Source organism: Callithrix jacchus, chromosome 12, assembly GCF_049354715.1.
Source record: "Callithrix jacchus isolate 240 chromosome 12, calJac240_pri, whole genome shotgun sequence".
Classification (NCBI taxonomy): Eukaryota; Metazoa; Chordata; class Mammalia; order Primates; family Cebidae; genus Callithrix; species Callithrix jacchus.
The window spans coordinates 4,787,346-4,805,680 of record NC_133513.1 but is presented as its reverse complement, the minus strand read 5'-3'; the positions used below and the strand labels follow the sequence as shown (position 1 = coordinate 4,805,680).

General features: G+C 60.4%; 2 protein-coding genes and 1 long non-coding RNA gene across 3 annotated transcripts; 1 reads left to right on the top strand and 2 right to left on the bottom strand.

Annotated features, from left to right (window-relative positions):
* Nucleotides 1–546: 546 nt before the first annotated feature.
* Nucleotides 547–13,746, bottom strand: RPL3L (ribosomal protein L3 like). Its single transcript, XM_035266606.3, has 10 exons — nucleotides 13,686–13,746; nucleotides 13,022–13,214; nucleotides 11,151–11,319; nucleotides 9,022–9,157; nucleotides 3,343–3,529; nucleotides 3,087–3,247; nucleotides 2,771–2,872; nucleotides 1,567–1,662; nucleotides 1,232–1,351; nucleotides 547–684 (listed from the first exon to the last, which is right to left on the bottom strand). The coding sequence occupies exons 1-10, from the start codon at nucleotides 13,686–13,688 to the stop codon at nucleotides 628–630; spliced, it is 1,224 nt and encodes a 407-aa protein (XP_035122497.1). The 5' UTR covers nucleotides 13,689–13,746; the 3' UTR covers nucleotides 547–627.
* LOC144578557 (uncharacterized) lies at nucleotides 1,849–2,763 on the bottom strand. Its single transcript, XR_013524534.1, has 2 exons — nucleotides 2,642–2,763; nucleotides 1,849–2,502 (listed from the first exon to the last, which is right to left on the bottom strand). It is a non-coding gene; the product is annotated as an uncharacterized LOC144578557 (long non-coding RNA).
* Nucleotides 13,747–15,582: 1,836 nt separating the features above from the next.
* NDUFB10 (NADH:ubiquinone oxidoreductase subunit B10) lies at nucleotides 15,583–18,321 on the top strand. Its single transcript, XM_035266631.3, has 4 exons — nucleotides 15,583–15,824; nucleotides 17,467–17,605; nucleotides 17,830–17,969; nucleotides 18,140–18,321. The coding sequence occupies exons 1-4, from the start codon at nucleotides 15,677–15,679 to the stop codon at nucleotides 18,247–18,249; spliced, it is 537 nt and encodes a 178-aa protein (XP_035122522.1). The 5' UTR covers nucleotides 15,583–15,676; the 3' UTR covers nucleotides 18,250–18,321.
* Nucleotides 18,322–18,335: the final 14 nt, after the last annotated feature.

Here is an 18,335-nt window from a genome sequence, read left to right as displayed (position 1 = left end):
GCCTGGGCATCAAGAGCAAGACTGCATCTCAAAAGAAAAGAAAACTCTGCTCTCTGAATGCTCAAGGAGATTGATTTAAGTAACAGTAAAACTCCAATCTCCCGCATAATCGGCTCTTCATGAATTACTCTTTATCTATTGAAAGTCCCTTTTTAATTTGTTTCTTTGAGACAGAGTTTCAGAGTTTCGCTCTTATTGCCCAGCCTGGAGTGCAGTGGTGCAATCTCAGCTCACGGAAACCTCCGCCTTTCGGGTTCAAGCGATTCTCCTGCCTCAGCTTCCTGAGCAGCTGGGATTACAGGCATGCGCCACAACACCCTGCTAATTTTGTATTTTAGTAGAGATGGGGTTTCTCCATGTTGGTCAGTTTGGTCTCGAATTCCCAAGCTCAGGTGATCCGCCTGCCTCGGCCTCCCAGAGTGCTGGAATTAGAGGCGTGAGCCACCCCGGCCAGCAATTCCCCTGTCTTAATGAATCAGCTTTGTCTAGGTGTTGGGCAAGGTGAACCCCTTTGGGTGGTTACAAATCGCTCCGAGACACTGCAGGAAGAGTCGCCTCCGGCCTTTATTCCTCATCAGGGCAGACAGCGGGTGCGCTGCACTTCAGGGCTCATCCACCGGGTGCAGCCTATAAGTCTCCCGAGGTCTCTGGCTTTTCCTTCTCCAGATGCTTCTTTTGGGGGCCCTGGTTGCGGGGTGGTGCAAGAGGAGGCTTAGTCACAGGAGTCCGGCCAGAAACACCGCCCTCAGCCAGGCTCCAGGTCACCCATTCCAAGGCCGGTTCCTACCCCTTCTCTTCTAGAGAATCAGTGTCCAGGGGTAGACCCTTAGGAGCCTTTCCCGCAGGCTGGGCATGATGGCTCATGCCTGTAATCCCAGCACTTTGCAAGGCTAGGACGGGCAGATCACAAGGTCAGGAGATCGAGACCATCCTGGCTAACACAGTGAAACTCCATCTACTAAAAATACAAAAAATTAGCTGGGTGTGGTGGCTCGTGCCTGTAGTCCCAGCTGCTCAGGAGGCTAGGGCAGGAGAATTGCTTGAACCCAGGAGGTGGAGGTTGCAGTAAGCCAAGATCGTGCCAGTACACTCCGTCTCAAAAAAAAGAAGAGAGTTTCTCCTGCAGATGAGCAAAGGGGAGTCCCTGCCAGCTCCAGCTTCCCTACTCGGGCAGGCTGGATGTGGAATGGGAGCCCAAGAGAAGAACAAGGATGGGGGACACTGAGCTCACCATGAAGGCCCTCTTCTCTTGGGCTGTCTGGAAGCGGCCATGGCCGAACTTGGAGGTGGTATCGATGAACTTGAGCTCAATATTCTCCAGGGCCTGGCGGCTGTGGTGCACCAGGAGGGACTGGGGAATCCGTGGTCAAGTAGACATCAAGGGTGGGGATCTTGATCACCCTGCTGTGACCGCCAGGCCACACCAGGAAGGTCTTGCACACCTAGTTCCTGCCAGACCCCTCCCTTACTGTTCCTCCCACTGCGTTCGCCTTGTAGCAGGCTGCAGGGCAGGACAGGCTGGCATCCCTTGGGTACCCACTCCCCAGCCCACCCGGCCCTGCCAACCTTTCTCAGCGTAATAACCCGCTTCTTGGTACCAGCAATGCAACCCTTCAGCATAACGAAGTCATTGTTCACTTCTCCATAGTGGGGGAAGCCACCCTGCAGAGGAGACAGGTCAGGGGCCAGGCCCAGACAGGGCTTCTGAGTTAGCAGGTGGCTGGGAGCCCTAGGAGAATCCCCACAGCAGGCTGTGATTGGAGGGAGCCCCATGCCCAGCCCCCAGGTATAGGGGTGACTATCATGCCACCCCTACTGAGGAAAGCATCTGAGTCACAAGCTAAGTCCTTTTCTTTTTTTTTTTTGAGATGGAGTCTCACCCTGTCACCCAGGCTGAAGTGCAGTGGCGCGATCTCAGCTCACTGCAACCTCCGCCTCCCAGGTTCAAATAATTCTCCTGCCTCAGCTTCCTGAGTAGCTGGGATTACAGGCATGCACCACCATGCCCAGCTAATTTTTGTATTTTCAGTACAGATGGGGTTTCACCGTGTTGGCCAGGCTGGTCTCAAACTCCTGATCTTGTGATCTGCCCACCTCAGCCTTCTAAAGTACTGGGATTACAGGCCGAGCCACCGCGCCTGGTTGCTGAGAACTTTTCATATGTTATCTTACTCAACAATCTGCATTCTTGTTTGGGGAGACTGAGAATCAGAGAAGTAAAGTCACTTGCTCCAAGCTCCACAGCTGCTAAGTCCTGGAGATGCGGTTTGAGCCCATGTGGCCTGACCCCCAGGCCACAGTAGGAGCTGCCACACTCCACGCCCACATGACAGCAGCTGGAGTGGAAGCTGCCTCCAGAGGAGCCTTGGAGGATGTGGGATGCAGCAGGGATATCTTGCTTGTGACTACATCCATATGTTTTGGACAGCAGAGGCAAGGGTCCCATATGACTGCCCAGATGTCAAAGCCTTGGTCCCCGCGTGTCTGGGGGGCAGCGTCCAGCTGTGGGGCACAAATCATGAGCCCTTCTGGTGAACGCACCCAGCTGGGGCATACCTGAGGTTCCCTGGGCCAGCCTGACCCCACTCCAGCCCTCACCAGCGGTGTGATGGGCCTGGCAGACGCGCCCTCCCTGCCTCACCAGCGGTGTGATGGGCCTGGCAGACGCTCCCTCCCTGCTTCACCAGCGGTGTGATGGGCCTGGCAGATGCGCCCTCCCTGCCTCACCAGCGGTGTGATGGGCCTGGCAGATGCGCCCTCCCAGCCTCACCAGCGGTGTGATGGACTTGGCGGTCACATCGTAGCTAGTGGATGCATTGTTCTTCACCAGCTTCCCATCCTCCATGTGTAGCCCCCGGCCAATGCGGTAGATCTGCCAGAAAAGGGGGGCACATGTCAGGGGCAGGAGGTGGCCTCTGGGGCCAGCAGCCCATACAGGCCCATCAGCACACATGCTCAGACTCAGAGCTGGTGAGGGCATCTCATGACCCTGGCAGTGTTTGGGTCATGCACTCCACCTGCCGAGGCCAGTACTGAGGGCAGGGGTCCAACCACACAGTGTCCCCCTCCCCCGGCTGTGGACGCACCTTCTTGTTGAGCTCTGTGCGGTGGTGGTAGCCCTTCTGCCCGGCCCGGGCGATGGAGCAGCCCACACGGGCCGGGTGCCAGGCACCAATGCAGGCCACCTTGCGCAGGCCCTTATGCGTCTTCCTCGGTAGCTTCTTGGTATGCCAGCGGCTTGTGACACCTGCAAGTGGGCGGGGCTGGTGGCTGAGAGGCCAGGCTGGTCCCCACTGCCTCCAGGTAGCCTGCCCTGGAGCTGCCACCCCCACTGAGCCCTACCTTTGACGCCTCGGCCCTTGGTGACAGCAATAACGTCAATGACCTCACTCTGGCTGAACACGCTGTGCACTGGCACCTGCTTCTCCAGCCGGGCCTGGGCCCAGGCCACCTTCTCAGCCACCGTGCCGCCGTTCAGCTGGATCTCCATGATGTGAGCCTTCTTCTGCCGGAAGGGCAGCAGTTTCATCTGCAGGACATGACTGGAGGTCACGCCGTGGCCCACAGGATCACGCCCCCACCAAACATGGCATGGCCGGCCGTGGCCCCTGCTGTCTTTACACATGCATTCGTTCACAGGTGTTCGAATGAGGCTGCTAGCCGTGTGTCGTGCCGGGCACTGCAGATGCGGGGTGCAATGAGGCAGACAGAGTCCCACACCTCAGGAGCCACCATCTCGCTGGAGGACAGAAGGAAGCCAAGTAACTTTTTTTTTGAGATGAAGTCTCACTCTGTCACCCAGACTAGAGTGCAGTGGCGCGATCTCAGCTCACTGCAACCTCCACCTCCCAGGTTCAAGTGATTCTCCCGCCTTAGCCTCCCGAGTAGCTGGGATTATAGGCGCCCGCCACCATGCTCAGCTAATTCTTTGTTTTGTATTTTTAGTAGAGATGGAGTTTCGCCATCTTGGCCAGGCTGGTCTTGAACTCCTGACCTCATGATCCATCTGCCTCGGGCTCCCAAAGTGCTGGGATTACAGACGTGAGCCACCACGCCCGGCCGAAGCCAGGTAACTCTTGGTGAGGACAGAGTGCTCTGATGGGCTATGGGGGCTGTTTCAGATACAGTGGTCGGGGCAGGGAGGGCCTCTCTGAGGAGGTGACGCTGCTAACAAGGATCCCCTAGACAAAGACTGGAGCAGCTTTGGGCAGTAGGCCCCGCATGTGCAAAGGCCTGCTGGCAGGGGAGGTCTTGGAAAGTTGGTGGGACAGAGAGACCACTGTGGCCAGATGGTGGGGAGCAAGGAGCATGGGCAGCAGTCAGGCAGGACTGGGATCGGGGAGCTCAGACTTTCTTCCAAGTGCAGACTGTGATGTAATCTGATTTTTTCTTTTTCTTTTTTTTTTTTTTTTGAGACGGAGTTTCGCTCTTGTTACCCAGGCTGGAGTGCAATGGCGTGATCTCAGCTCACCGCAACCTCCGCCTCCTGGGTTCAGGCAATTCTCCTGCCTCAGCCTCCCGAGTAGCTGGGACTACAGGCACGCGCCACCATGTCCAGCTAATTTTTTTTTGTATTTTTAGTAGAGACGGGGTTTCACCATGTTGACCAGGATGGTCTCGATCTCTTGACCTCGTGATCCACCCGCCTCGGCCTCCCAAAGTGCTGGGATTACAGGCTTGAGCCACTGTGCCCGGCCGCATAATCTGATTTTTTTCTTCTTTTTTGACTTGGGGTCTCACTCTGTCACCCAGGCTGGATTACGGTGGGGCGATCTTGGCTCACTGCAATCTCCGCCTCTCAGATTCAAGCGATTCTCCTGCCTCAACCTCCCAAGTAGCTGGAATTACAGGCGCCCACCATGTCTGGCTAGTTTTTTTGTATTTTTGGGTTTCTGCCATATTGGCCAGGTTGTTCTCAAGCTCCTGACCTCAGATGATCCGCCTGCCTTGGCCTCTCAAAGTCCTGGTGTTACAGGCATGAGCTACCACACCTGACCTGATTTTTTTTTTTTTTGAGACGGAGTCTCACTCTGTTGCCCAGGCTAGAGGGCAGTGGTTCGTTCTTGGCTCACTACAACCTCTGCCTCCCAGGTTTAAGCAATTCTCCTGCCTCAGCCTCCTGAGTAGCTGGGATTACAGGTGGACGCCACCACATCAGGCTAATTTTTGTATTTTAGTAGAGACGGGGTTTCCCCATGTTGGTCAGGCTGGTCTTGAACTCCTGACTTTGTGATCTGCCCACCTTGGCCTCCCAAAGTGTTGGGATTACAGGTGTGAGCTACTGTGCATGGCCCTGATTTTTTTTTTTTTTTTTTTTTTTTGATGAGGTCTCTGGCTGGTGCTGTGTGAAGCACAGGCTGTGCATTGTAGAGGTGGAGACAGAGACGCCAGCACACACCACACAGTGACCCATAGGTGTGCATGGAGCAGGGGTATACAGGGCAGGGATGTACAGAGCTGGTGTATATGGGGCAGGGATGTACGGGGCAGGGGTGTACGGGGCTGCTGTATATGGGGTTGGTGTGTATGGGGCTGGTGTGTATGCGGCAGGTGTGTACGGGGCAGGTGTATACGGGGCAGGTGTGTACGGGGCAGGTGTGTACGGGGCAGGTGTGTACGGGGCAGGTGTGTACGGGGCAGGTGTGTACGGGGCAGGTGTGTACGGGGCAGGTGTGTACGGGGCAGGTGTGTACGGGGCCGGTGTGTACGGGGCAGGTGTGTACGGGGCAGGTGTGTACGGGGCTGGTGTGTACGGGGCTGGTGTGTACGGGGCTGGTGTGTACGGGGCTGGTGTGTATGGGGCAGGGGTGTATGGGGCAGGTGTTTATGGGGCTGGTGTGTACGGGGCTGGAGTGTACGGGGCAGGAGTGTATGGGGCTGGTGTGTATGGGGCAGGTATGTATGGAGCATATGTATGGAGCCAGTGTTTATAGGGCACCTCCTGCATACCAGGCTCTTGGTGGCAGCTGTGGCCTCACCTAGGGCCTCTGTCCCTCTGGAGTCTGTCCAGGGAGATGAACATGCCGTGGTGACCGGCCCAGGCATGGCCTGTGAAAGGGGGAGTGTGGGTTCCGGGGGCTGCGGGAGGATCAGGTTGGGTGCACTGTTCTAGGGCCTGGGGAGGCTCTTCCTGAGGACAAGGATGCTAAAGAGTATTCCAGAATAAGCTGGAGGATGCCGCCTGCCTGTCAGCCTACAAAGCCAGTCCCAGGTACAAACCCCGATTCCCACGCACACTTGTGCCGGAACCCGAAGGGAGGTGACCAGCCCTCCACAGCTGGCTGGGGACGCAGCCTTCAGCACGTGCCAGGGCCTTAGATGACTAGCTGGTGTGGGTGACACCCCTCGTACCCCAAAAGGCACTGATGCCTTTCAGCACCCGTCCCTGGGGTCGCGTGTGGCCAGCAAGGCCAGTCAGCCATTCCTCTGGGGCTGTGCCAGAGCTCCGGTATTTTTAGGCTGACATTTGCCAGCGCCGTGGAAGCTGAGGGGAGGGGCGCGGGCCGAGGGACTGGCCGACGGCAGGGGGCGGGGCTGACCTGCGTGAAGGGAGGGGCGCGGGCCGAGGGACTGGCCGACGGCAGGGGGCGGGGCTGACCTGCGTGAGGGGAGGGGCGCGGGCCGAGGGACTGGCCGACGGCAGGGGGCGGGGCTGACTGCGTGAGGGGAGGGGCGCGGGCCGAGGGATCGGCCGACGGCGGGGGGCGGGGCTGACCTTTGTGAGGGGAGGGGCGCGGGCCGAGGGCCCGGCCGACGGCAGGGGGTGGGGCTGACCTTTGTGAGGGGAGGGGCGCGGGCCGAGGGCCCGGCCGACGGTAGGGGGCGGGGCTGACCTGCGTGAGGGGAGGGGCGCGGGCCGAGGAACCGGCCGCCGGCAGGGGGCTGGGGCCGACCTGCGTGAGGGGAGGGGCGCGGGCCGAGGGGCCGGCCGACGGCAGGGGGTGGGGCTGACCTTTGTGAGGGGAGGGGCGCGGGCCCAGGGACGGGCCGACGGCAGGGGGCGGGGCTGACCTTTGTGAGGGGAGGGGCGCGGGCCGAGGGACTGGCCGACGGCAGGGGGCGGGGCTGACCTGCGTGAGGGGAGGGGCGCGGGCCGAGGGACTGGCCGACGGCAGGGGGCGGGGCTGACTGCGTGAGGGGAGGGGCGCGGGCCGAGGGACTGGCCGACGGCAGGGGGCGGGGCTGACTGCGTGAGGGGAGGGGCGCGGGCCGAGGGATCGGCCGACGGCGGGGGGCGGGGCTGACCTTTGTGAGGGGAGGGGCGCGGGCCGAGGGCCCGGCCGACGGCAGGGGGTGGGGCTGACCTTTGTGAGGGGAGGGGCGCGGGCCGAGGGCCCGGCCGACGGTAGGGGGCGGGGCTGACCTGCGTGAGGGGAGGGGCGCGGGCCGAGGAACCGGCCGCCGGCAGGGGGCTGGGGCCGACCTGCGTGAGGGGAGGGGCGCGGGCCGAGGGGCCGGCCGACGGCAGGGGGTGGGGCTGACCTTTGTGAGGGGAGGGGCGCGGGCCCAGGGACGGGCCGACGGCAGGGGGCGGGGCTGACCTTTGTGAGGGGAGGGGCGCGGGCCGAGGGCCCGGCCGACGGCAGGGGGTGGGGCTGACCTTTGTGAGGGGAGGGGCGCGGGCCGAGGGCCCGGCCGACGGTAGGGGGCGGGGCTGACCTGCGTGAGGCGAGGGGCGCGGGCCGAGGAACCGGCCGCCGGCAGGGGGCTGGGGCCGACCTGCGTGAGGGGAGGGGCGCGGGCCGAGGGGCCGGCCGACGGTAGGGGGCGGGGCTGACCTGCGTGAGGGGAGGGGCGCGGGCCGAGGAACCGGCCGCCGGCAGGGGGCTGGGGCCGACCTGCGTGAGGGGAGGGGCGCGGGCCGAGGGGCCGGCCGACGGCAGGGGGTGGGGCTGACCTTTGTGAGGGGAGGGGCGCGGGCCCAGGGACGGGCCGACGGCGGGGGGCGGGGCTGACCTTTGTGAGGGGAGGGGCGCGGGCCGAGGGCCCGGCCGACGGTAGGGGGCGGGGCTGACCTGCGTGAGGGGAGGGGCGCGGGCCGAGGAACCGGCCGCCGGCAGGGGGCTGGGGCCGACCTGCGTGAGGGGAGGGGCGCGGGCCGAGGGGCCGGCCGACGGCAGGGGGTGGGGCTGACCTTTGTGAGGGGAGGGGCGCGGGCCCAGGGACGGGCCGACGGCGGGGGGCGGGGCTGACCTTTGTGAGGGGAGGGGCGCGGGCCGAGGGCCCGGCCGACGGTAGGGGGCGGGGCTGACCTGCGTGAGGGGAGGGGCGCGGGCCGAGGAACCGGCCGCCGGCAGGGGGCTGGGGCCGACCTGCGTGAGGGGAGGGGCGCGGGCCGAGGGGCCGGCCGACGGCAGGGGGTGGGGCTGACCTTTGTGAGGGGAGGGGCGCGGGCCCAGGGACCGGCCGACGGCAGGGGGCGGGGCTGACCTGCGTGAGGGGAGGGGCGCGGGCCGAGGGACCGGCCGACGGCAGGGGGTGGGGCTGACCTGCGTGAGGGGAGGGGCGCGGGCCGAGGGCCCGGCCGACGGTAGGGGGCGGGGCTGACCTGCGTGAGGGGAGGGGCGCGGGCCGAGGAACCGGCCGCCGGCAGGGGACTGGGGCTGACCTGCGTGAGGGGAGGGGCGCGGGCCGAGGGGCCGGCCGACGGCAGGGGGTGGGGCTGACCTTTGTGAGGGGAGGGGCGCGGGCCCAGGGACCGGCCGACGGCAGGGGGCGGGGCTGACCTGCGTGAGGGGAGGGGCGCGGGCCGAGGGGCCGGCCGACGGCAGGGGGTGGGGCTGACCTTTGTGAGGGGAGGGGCGCGGGCCCAGGGACCGGCCGACGGCAGGGGGCGGGGCTGACCTGCGTGAGGGGAGGGGCGCGGGCCGATGGACTGGCCGACGGCAGGGGGCGGGGCTGACCTGCGGGAAGGGAGGGGCGCGGGCCGAGGGACCCGCTGACGGCAGGGGGTGGGGCTGACCTGCGTGAGGGGAGGGGCGCGGGCCGAGGGACCGGCCGACGGCAGGGGGTGGGGCTGACCTGCGTATGGACGATGACCCGAATGACCTTGCAGTACTTCTTCATGGCCGCGAAATCTTTCTGCAGCTGCTTTTTGCCGTCTGTGTCCCGCCACCTCTTGCAGGCCTTGGTGAAGGCTTTCTTCTTGCTCTTGTGCCTGAGCCACACACAGGAGGGTGCTCAGAGGCCCCCCAACCGGGGCAGCTCCCCAGGTCCATACTGCCCCCATCCCATTCCCAGCCCCAGCCCACCAAGCAGGGGTCCTACCGCTGGGTCTGCCCCCCACCCTGGAGGCCTTGGAGCTGGTTCCAGCCACCGTCTTTGAACACAGACGGCCCCTCCCTGTCTAGGACCCGGTTTCCTCCTCTGTAATGTGGGCACCCTCACTGTCTCCCGGGCCCGAGAGCGAGTGGCAGAGGTGCAGAAGCTCAGAGAAGGGGCTGGCCAGCCCTGCAGTCCAGGCACCTAGGGGCCACCCCACCTGCCACGTGGCTCGGACGGCTGGTCCCACTTCTCAAGGGTTGCTGGTTGCCGTGGCTAGGCAGCATGCCTCGGGCTTGGAAGCCATCCTTTCATTTTTGTTTTTGGAGACAGGGTCTCACTTTGTCTCCCAGGCTGGAGTGCAGTGGCACAAACACGGCCCACTGCAGCGTGGACCCCCCAGACTCAAGCAGTCTGCCCACCTCAGCCCCCCCCCCGTTTAGCTGGGACCACTGGTGTGTGCCAAAAATACTAATGTTTTGTATTTTTTGTTTTTATGGTAGAGATGGATTTTGTCATGTTGCCCAGGCTGGTCTTGAAGCCCTAAGCTCAAGTGGTCTCCCTGCCTCAGCCTCCCAAAGTGCTGGGATTACAGGTGTGAGCCACTGTACCTGGCCAAAACCAAGGTTTCTTTCAGGACTTACTGCCAAGGGCGATTTGAAGGCTGAGAATACCTTTCTTCCTAGGTATAATAACTTCTCAGCTGGCTATTTCACTCTTCACCGTGGCTGCTAGGAAACTCAGAGCCAATGCTAACATTCCATCAAAATTAGCTTCTTTTGTTGTTGTTGTTTTTGGGTTTGGTTTTGAGATGGAGTCTAACTCTGTCTCCCAGGCTGGACTGCAGCGGCGTGATATCGGCTCACTGCAACCTCCCTCTCCCGAGTTCAAGGGATCCTTCTGCCTCAGCCTTCTGAGTAGCTGGCACGCACCACAACGCCCGGCTAATTTTTATATTTTTAGTGGAGATGGGGTTTCACCATGTTGGCCAGGCTCAAACTCCTGACCTCACATGATCTGCCCACCTCGGCCTCCCAAAGTGCTGGGATTACAGGTGTGAGTCACCACGCCCAGGCACAATAATATTTGTACTTTTAGTAGAGATGGGGTTTTACCATATTGCCCAGGATGGTCTCAAACTCCTAACTGCAGGTGATCCACCCACCTCGGCCTCCCAAAGTGCTGAGATTATAGGCGTGAGCCACTGTGCCATCTCACTCTGTTGCCCTGACTGTGTAGCTGCGCAATCTCGGCTCACTGCAACCTCTGCCTCCCAGGCTCAGGTGAGTCTCCTGCCTTGGCCTCCCAAGTAGCTGGGATTACAGGTGTGTATCACTACCACCCGGCTAATTTTTTTTTTTTTTTTGAGACGGAGTTTCGCTCTTGTTACCCAGGCTGGAGTGCAATGGCGCCATCTCGGCTCACCGCAACCTCCGCCTCCTGGGTTCAGGCAATTCTCCTGCCTCAGCCTCCTGAGTAGCTGGGATTACAGGCACGCGCCACCATGCCCAGCTAATTTTTTGTATTTTTAGTAGAGACGGGGTTTCACCATGTCGACCAGGATGGTCTCGATCTCTCGACCTCGTGATCCACCCGCCTCGGCCTCCCAAAGTGCTGGGATTATGGGCATGAGCCACTGCGCCTGGCAATTTTTTTTTGTTTGTTTTAGTAGAGATGAGCTTTCACCATGTTGGCCAGGCTGGTTTCGAACTCCTGACCCCAAATGATCCTCCTGCCTCGGCCTCCCAAAGTGCTGGGATTACAGGCACACACTCTGAGTCTTCTCTCCTACTCTTCCACACCTATCATTTCAGCAAGAGCTAGAGCCTCAGGCACCAACCTCTGTGGTCCCAGCAGCCCTTGGGCGGCCCACCCAAGGTGGTGCTCACCAGTCCTTGTAGAATCGGCGCCGGCACTCATCACTAAGGTGTTCTGCAAAGATGGTCTTGAAGCTCCGGAGACCTCGAGGGGTGGCCACGTAGCCCACCACGCCCACCACCACCAGGGGTGGCGTTTCCACAATTGTCACCGCCTCCACCTCCTCCCGTTTGGAAATTTCTGGATGAGACACAGGGATGGGGCATGAAAGGGGACCTCCTGAAGCCCTTGGGGGAGGGAGTGAAAAGCTGGGCTCACAGGGGCAGGCCAAGGCAGCATTCCCCCAGAGGGTGGGGCTGAGCCCAAATGAGCTTGTTAGCCCAGTGAGTTTGTTAGTTTAATAATTACAATTGATTTTTTTTTCTTTTTTTGAGACAGGGTCTCACTCTGTTGGCCAGGCTGGAGTACAGTGGGTGCAGTCATAGCTCACTGCAGCCTCAACTTCCCAAGCTCATGTCATCCTCCCACCCCTTAGCCTCCCAAGTAGCTGGGACTACAGGCACTCACCACCACGCCCAGCTAATTTTTGTATGTTTTGTAGAGACAGGGTTTCGCCATGCTGCCCAGGTTGGTCTGGAACTCCTGACCTCAAATGATCCGCCCGCCCTGGCCTCCCAAAGTGCTGGGATTACAGGCGTGAGCCACCATGCCTGGCCTGCATTATTTCTTACAAGTACTTGTAAATCTATAATTAAAACAACCAAAACCGGCCAGGCTGGTGGCTCACACCTGTAATCACAGCACTATGGGAGGCCAAGGCGGGCAGATCACCTGAGGTCGGGAGTTCGAGACCAGCCTGACCAACATGGAGAAACCCCATCTCTGCTAAAAATACAAAATCAGCCGGGCATGGTGGCGCGTGCCTGTAGTCCCAGCTACTCGGGAAGCTCAGGCAGGAGAATTGCTTGAACCCAGGAGGCAGAGGTTGTGGTGAGCCGAGATCTTGCCATTGCACTCAGCCTGGGCAACATGAGCGAAACTCCGTCTCAAAAATAAATAATAAAACGAAAACCAAACTATATACATAGGTTTACATGTGAAATAATGGTACATGAAATAGACCAACAATGGCCAAAAATGCAGCCGTCCTAGCAGGTGGTTTGAACCCAAGGCTTGGGACACCGAGCTGGCGTTTGAATCCCAGCACCTGCGCTTACTGGCCCGGTGTGCCTGGGCCAGTTTCCTCACTGCTTTGTGCCTTGACGTCCGCATATGCCGGCTGGGGCCATGACAGAACCTGCCCGGAAGCCCTGCCTGTGCTCCGCGTTCACCACGGTTCCCCGGGGCAGGGCCTCGTGCTGGGACTGCGGCCCCGCCCGGATCAAGAGCAGGAGTTCTGGGCCGGGTGCGGTGGCTCACGCCTGTAATCCCAGCACTTTGGGAGGTTGAGGCAGGAGAATCGCTTGAATCTGAGAGGCGGAGATTGCAGTGAACCAAGATCGCCCCACCGTACTCCAGCCTGGGTGACAGAGTGAGACCCCAAGTCAAAAAAGAAGAAAAAAATCAGATTATGCGGCCGGGCACAGTGGCTCAAGCCTGTAATCCCAGCACTTTGGGAGGCCGAGGCGGGTGGATCACGAGGTCAAGAGATCGAGACCATCCTGGTCAACATGGTGAAACCCCATCTCTACTAAAAATACAAAAAATTAGCTGGGCATAGTGGCGCGTGCCTGTAATCCCAGCTACTCAGGAGGCTGAGGCAGGAGGCCTGAACCCAGGAGGCCAAGGTTGCGGTGAGCCGAGATTGCGCCATTGCACTCCAGCCTGGGTAACAAGAGCGAAACTCCGTCTCAAAAAAAAAGAAAAGAGCGGGAGTTCTGGTTCCGAGCTTCTGGAGGTTCAGCCCTCCCATCCCCCGAGGGGCCCAACAACGGTGACTCACTGAGCCCTGGCCGGTGCACCTCACGCAGGGTGTGGGTCATGCCCGCCTTGTAGCCCAGGAAGGCCGTGAGGTGCACAGGCTGGCTGGGGTCATCCCGCGGCCACGTCTTCACCTTGCCCCGGTGCCGACGGCTCCTCTTGTGAGGCAGGAAGCCCAGGTGTCCGTGCCGAGGGGCAGAAAACTTCCGGTGGGACTAGGGGGCAGAAAGGAGGTCAGAGCCGGGGTGTCCCTGGCAGTGGAGCTGGATGATCCCAGAACCCATACCTGGAAAAATGGACTAGAGGCCCCAGACTGAGGCCGGTGCTCAGTGCCTCCCCCGTCTGTCTATAGGAGGAAAGAGGAAGGTTTGCCAAGGGGCAGCGTCTTATGGATGGGGCCTCCATAGCCATAGGCTTCCTGCCTCTGTGGGCTCAGCCTGGGGTCCAGGAGGGTCGTGCCCACATTGCAGCCAAGAGTTCCTGGGTCAGGTGGCCACTACTATCTGTTCATTTCCGGGGCCAGCAGCCCAGCCTTCGCCCCCTTGCTGCCCCCTCCAGCCTCCCATCCCCTCACAGGCCAGAAGGCTGTCCCTCTGAGGGAGTGTCCAGGAGCCCAGCTGTCCCCTCTCCCCAGAGTTCCAGCTCCAACCCCAGCCCACCCGCCATGTCACCCTGGTCCCACCAACCATGGTGGCAGATCCCTGAAGGTCAGGAAGGGGCCTCCCTGCTCGCCGCCAGAGGTCGAGTGGCAGAGCCAGGACTCACAGCTGCCAGCTCCCAGATTAGCCCCTGGCACAGTCAGCAGGGTCTCTGGTGCCAGGAGCAGGCTGGGGCGGGGCAGTGTTGGGGGCATCAGATGGGCAGCCTGGGGGGGGTCACCCAGAGCCAGGACTCCTTTCCTCAGTGGCCCTGGGACTGGGTCATGCCCCTCCCAGGAAAGGACTGGCTGGGCAAGGTGGAGGCCACGGTAGCCTGGTGGGGACCTTCTCCCAGGCGGCAGCCAAGAGGAGGGGCCTGGGGCAGTTTGCTGACATGGAGGTGGAGGGGATTCCCATCCTGAGGGCTGGGACACAGCTGGGTAGACAGCGGGGAGCAGGGCTAATGATGGGAGAGAGGAGGGAGAGGCCTGGCTGCACCTTGAGGATCACCAGCGCTGCACTTCAAGACTGAGATCCCTGGCTGGGCGAAGTGGCTCATACCTCTGATCCCAGCACTTTGGGAGGCTGAAACAGGAGGATCGCTTGAAACCAGCAGGTCAAGGCTGCAGTGACCCGTGATTGTAGCACTGCACTCCAGCCTGGGTGTCCGAATGAGGCCCTGTCTTCCTTTTTTTTTTAAGTCGGGGTTTCACCATGTTGGTCAGGTGGGTCTTGAACTCCTGACCTCAGGTGAACCGCCCGCCTTGGCCTCCAAAGTGCTTGGATTATAGGCATGAACCACCATGCCCGGCCGGCCCTGTCTTTAAAAAAAAAAAAAAAAGCTGGGCGCGGTGGCTCACACCTGTAATCACAGCACACAGCACTTTGGGACGCCGAGGTGGGTGGATCACGAGGTCAAGAGATCGAGACCATCCTGGTCAACATGGTGAAACCCCGCCTCTACTAAAAATACAAAAAATTAGCTGGGCACGGTGGCGCGTGCCTGTAATCCCAGCTACTCGGGAGGCTGAGGCAGGAGAATCGCCTGAACCCAGGAGGCGGAGGCTGTGGTGAGCCGAGATCGCACCATTGCACTCCAGCCTGGGTAACAAGAGCGAAACTCCGTCTCAAAAGAAAAAAGTTCATATTGTGAAGATCTCATGTTTCTGTGACTTTAGATCCTGTTTGTCTGTAGGGTTGATGGCTCTGTGTCGCTGGCCTCAGCCTCAGGGCAGGACGTGACCAGTGTCCTGGATACCAGCCAGGGGCCATGCCCGGTGTAATTACAGATGGCGCCAGCAGGGGTCTGCTCAGCAGAGCTGCCTAGAAGCATCGAAGTGCCCAGGGCCAGGATGGAACCGTCAAAGCCGGCCAGAGGGCCCTTTGCCCAAAGTAGGAGTCCCTTCTCTCTATGAGTTGCTTAGGGGCAAAGCCCCGCCTCCTGCCCTGCCCCAGGCAGGCCCCCAAGTTCACTGGCACCAGCCAGTCCATAAGGCGCCCTGGTAGAGAGAAGGGGTAGGCAATCCAGGAAGGCTCCTGGAGGAGTAGGGCATTTGGAATTGCATGTTCTTTGTTCACTTTGTCGTGTGTGCTCTAACGGCGTCTGTTCTCCATCAGAGCCGGGCTGTTTATCTTCTTCGCTGCTGCACTCAGCACAATGCGTGGCACGCAATGGGAACCTAATGACTCCCTCCTAGTCCTTATGTCTGTTGCCTGTTCTCTGTTTCTTTCACGGTAAGCAAGAATCTGTCTGGTTCGCGGCTGCCCGCAGGCGCCCGGATCAGCCCCCAGCACCGCGCAGGCTCTGGGCACAGATAGAGAACGGAGGCCCCACAAGGGGGCGCCCTGCGGCGACGCGGGTCCCGCCCGCGGCGGGCAGAGCCGGGGAACTACAAGTCCCATGGTGCCTCGTGGCCGCCAGCGCCCAGGCGCAGCCGGCGTCGACGTCCTCTGTAGCGGGCGACCTAGGCCGCGGTACCCGGACCGAGCAGGAGAGCAGGGCGGCGTGTCCGGGAGCGGAGTCCGCGCCTGCCACCGCCATGCCTGACACCTGGGACAAGGATGTGTACCCCGAGCCCCCGACACGCACCCCGGCGCTGTCGTCGCAGACTTGGCTACCCAACCCCGTCGTCTACCTGACTAAGGCCTTCGACCTCATCGTGGACCGCCCCGTGACCCTCGTGAGAGGTACGAGGACCCAGCCCGGGGCTCCCTCGTCGGCCTCCGGAGAGCCCTGGACCTGCACCCTGCCTGGATCCCCCAGTGCCCCCGGGGTCCCGTCGCTCTGGGAACACCCCCCCACGCCCGCAGACCCCCGAGCTCCGTCGCCTCCCAGTGCACCCTGGGCCTCACCTCCCGAAATCCCTTCATCTCCCCTGCACCCCGGGACGCCCCGCGTCTTCTCAGGACTCTTCCCTCCATGCCGCATCCAGCGCGCACTGCCCCTCTCCGGCCCCCGCCGCCCGGGGAACCTCTCCGCTGCACCGTTGGCCTCAGGCCCCGCTCAAATGTTAAGAGGGGGTCTGCACCGGGAAGCATCTAAATTCTGGGGGTTGTTAGACCCGTCTCACTGCCAGATGACCAGGTGTCTGGGTGATGGCCGAGATGCCCGAATTCACTATCTCTGTACCCAACCAGGAGAATGTCCAGTTCAGTGTTTTTGTTTTTTTGAGGAGTCTTGCTCTGTTGCCCAGGCTGGAGTGCACTGGCGCCATCTCCGCTCACTGCAACCTCTGCTTCCCCCCAATACCCGCCCCTCCTGCCCGCTGTTAAAGCTATTTTCCTGCCTCAGTCTCTCCGGTAGCTGGGATTACAGGCGCCCACCACCACACCCGGCTAATTTTTGTATTTTTAGTAGACACGAGGTCTCACCGTGTTGGCCAGGCTGGTCTCAAACTCCTGACCTCAGGTGATCCTCCTGCCTCCGCCTCCATAAGTGCTGGGATTACAGGCGTGAGCCACTGTGCCCAGCCTAAAGTTTATTTCTAATATGAGTACAGTTTGTCTTTTTTTTTTTTGAAACAGCGTCTTGCTCTTTCACCCAGGCAGGAGTGTAGTGGCTCGATCTCTGCTCACTGCAACCTCTGCCTCCCGGGTTCAAGCGATTCTCCTGCCTCAGCCTCCCCAGTAGCTAGGATTACAGGCGCCCACCAACATGCTAAGCTAAATTTTGTATTTTTAGTAGACACGAGGTTTCACCGTGTTGGCTAGGCTGGTGTCAAACTCCTGACCTCAGCTGATCCTCCCGCCTCAGCCTCCGTAACTGCTGGGATTCCAGGTGTGAGCCACCATGCTCAGCCTGGTTCAGTTCTCTTTGAACACCGGGGTGTGTAGCATCCTCCGGTGGTTCTTTGGTAAGAGGATGAAGTCTGCCAAGCGCCCACGGATCTGGAAACCATGCAGCAGTGGACTCAGCTCCCTTTTGTAGCAGTCCTTGAACACTTCTGTCCTATGTGTCTGGATGTTTGCGCTCTCTGTCTAGCTTGTTCATTTCCCAGTGGGGAAGCTGAGGCGGTAAGGAGGTCAAGTTCTGTTTCTTGGAGGCTGCCTGTGCAGCTGGGGGAGTTACACTGGCAGAGCTGCGTCCCAGTAAGTCCTGTCTGTGAGAATGAGCTGCTGGCAGGGATGTGTGGGGGACAGTAAGGTAATGCTCTCCATCAGCTATAGCCTAGGCCTTCACAGGATTGCCTGGCTGGCCACGCTTCTTAGAGACTAAGTGCCTGTTCTCTAAATGCTGGAACATTCAGGAAGTTCTTCGGTAGGCTTAGGAGAAATAACAGCCAAAAGGCTGTCTAACCCAATGGGGCTGAGTCTGGATTTTTCTTTGCAGAATTTATAGAAAGGCAGCACGCAAAGAACAGGTACTACTACTACCACCGGCAGTACCGCCGCGTGCCAGACATCACGGAGTGCAAGGAGAATGATGTCCTGTGCATATTTGAAGCCGAGATGCAGTGGAGGAGGGACTAGTACGTGAGCCGCGCTGGGAGTGTGACCTGTACCATGTGTGCTGCCGGGCCAGGGGTCCCTGGGACGCCACGGGTTGGCCTCAGCCACCCAGAATATGTCCAGATCTCAGGGGTGGAGTCAGATGTGGGAGGAGTCAGACCCCAAGATCTTGCTTTCAACTTTTCTTCCTGGGTAGAGAAAGGATTCTTTGTGAATAGCCTCTTCCGCTCCCTTTGTTCCCCAGCAAAGTTGATCAAGAAATTGTCAACATTATCCAGGAACGGCTCAAGGCCTGTCAGCAGAGGGAGGGAGAAAACTACAAGCAGAACTGTGCCAAGGAAGTGGAGCTGTTCACCCAGGTGGCCAAGGCCTACCAGGATCGCTGTGAGTGACCCCCCATCCTTCTGTGGTCAGTGTCACTTGCCCAAGGCCTTCTGAGGCCTAGAGCCCAGAACCACTGCAAACCCAGCCCTCTCCCTTCTGCCCACTTGAATTTGCTCCATTTACATATAGCACACGCCTGGGTTCCCAGCTTGTTTCCATTGCTTTCCCAGATCAGGACCTGGGGGGCCACTGTTCTGCCAGGAAATGTCTGGCCAAACAGAAGCAGAGGATGCTGGAAGAGAGAAGAGCTGCAAAAGCAGCCGCTGCTGCCACCTCCTGAGGCAGCTGTGGGTGCCCCGCCACGCGGCGCTGTGTGATTGCGCTATTGCCGAAATAAACCCTTCAACCAGTGTTTCTAGTGTGATC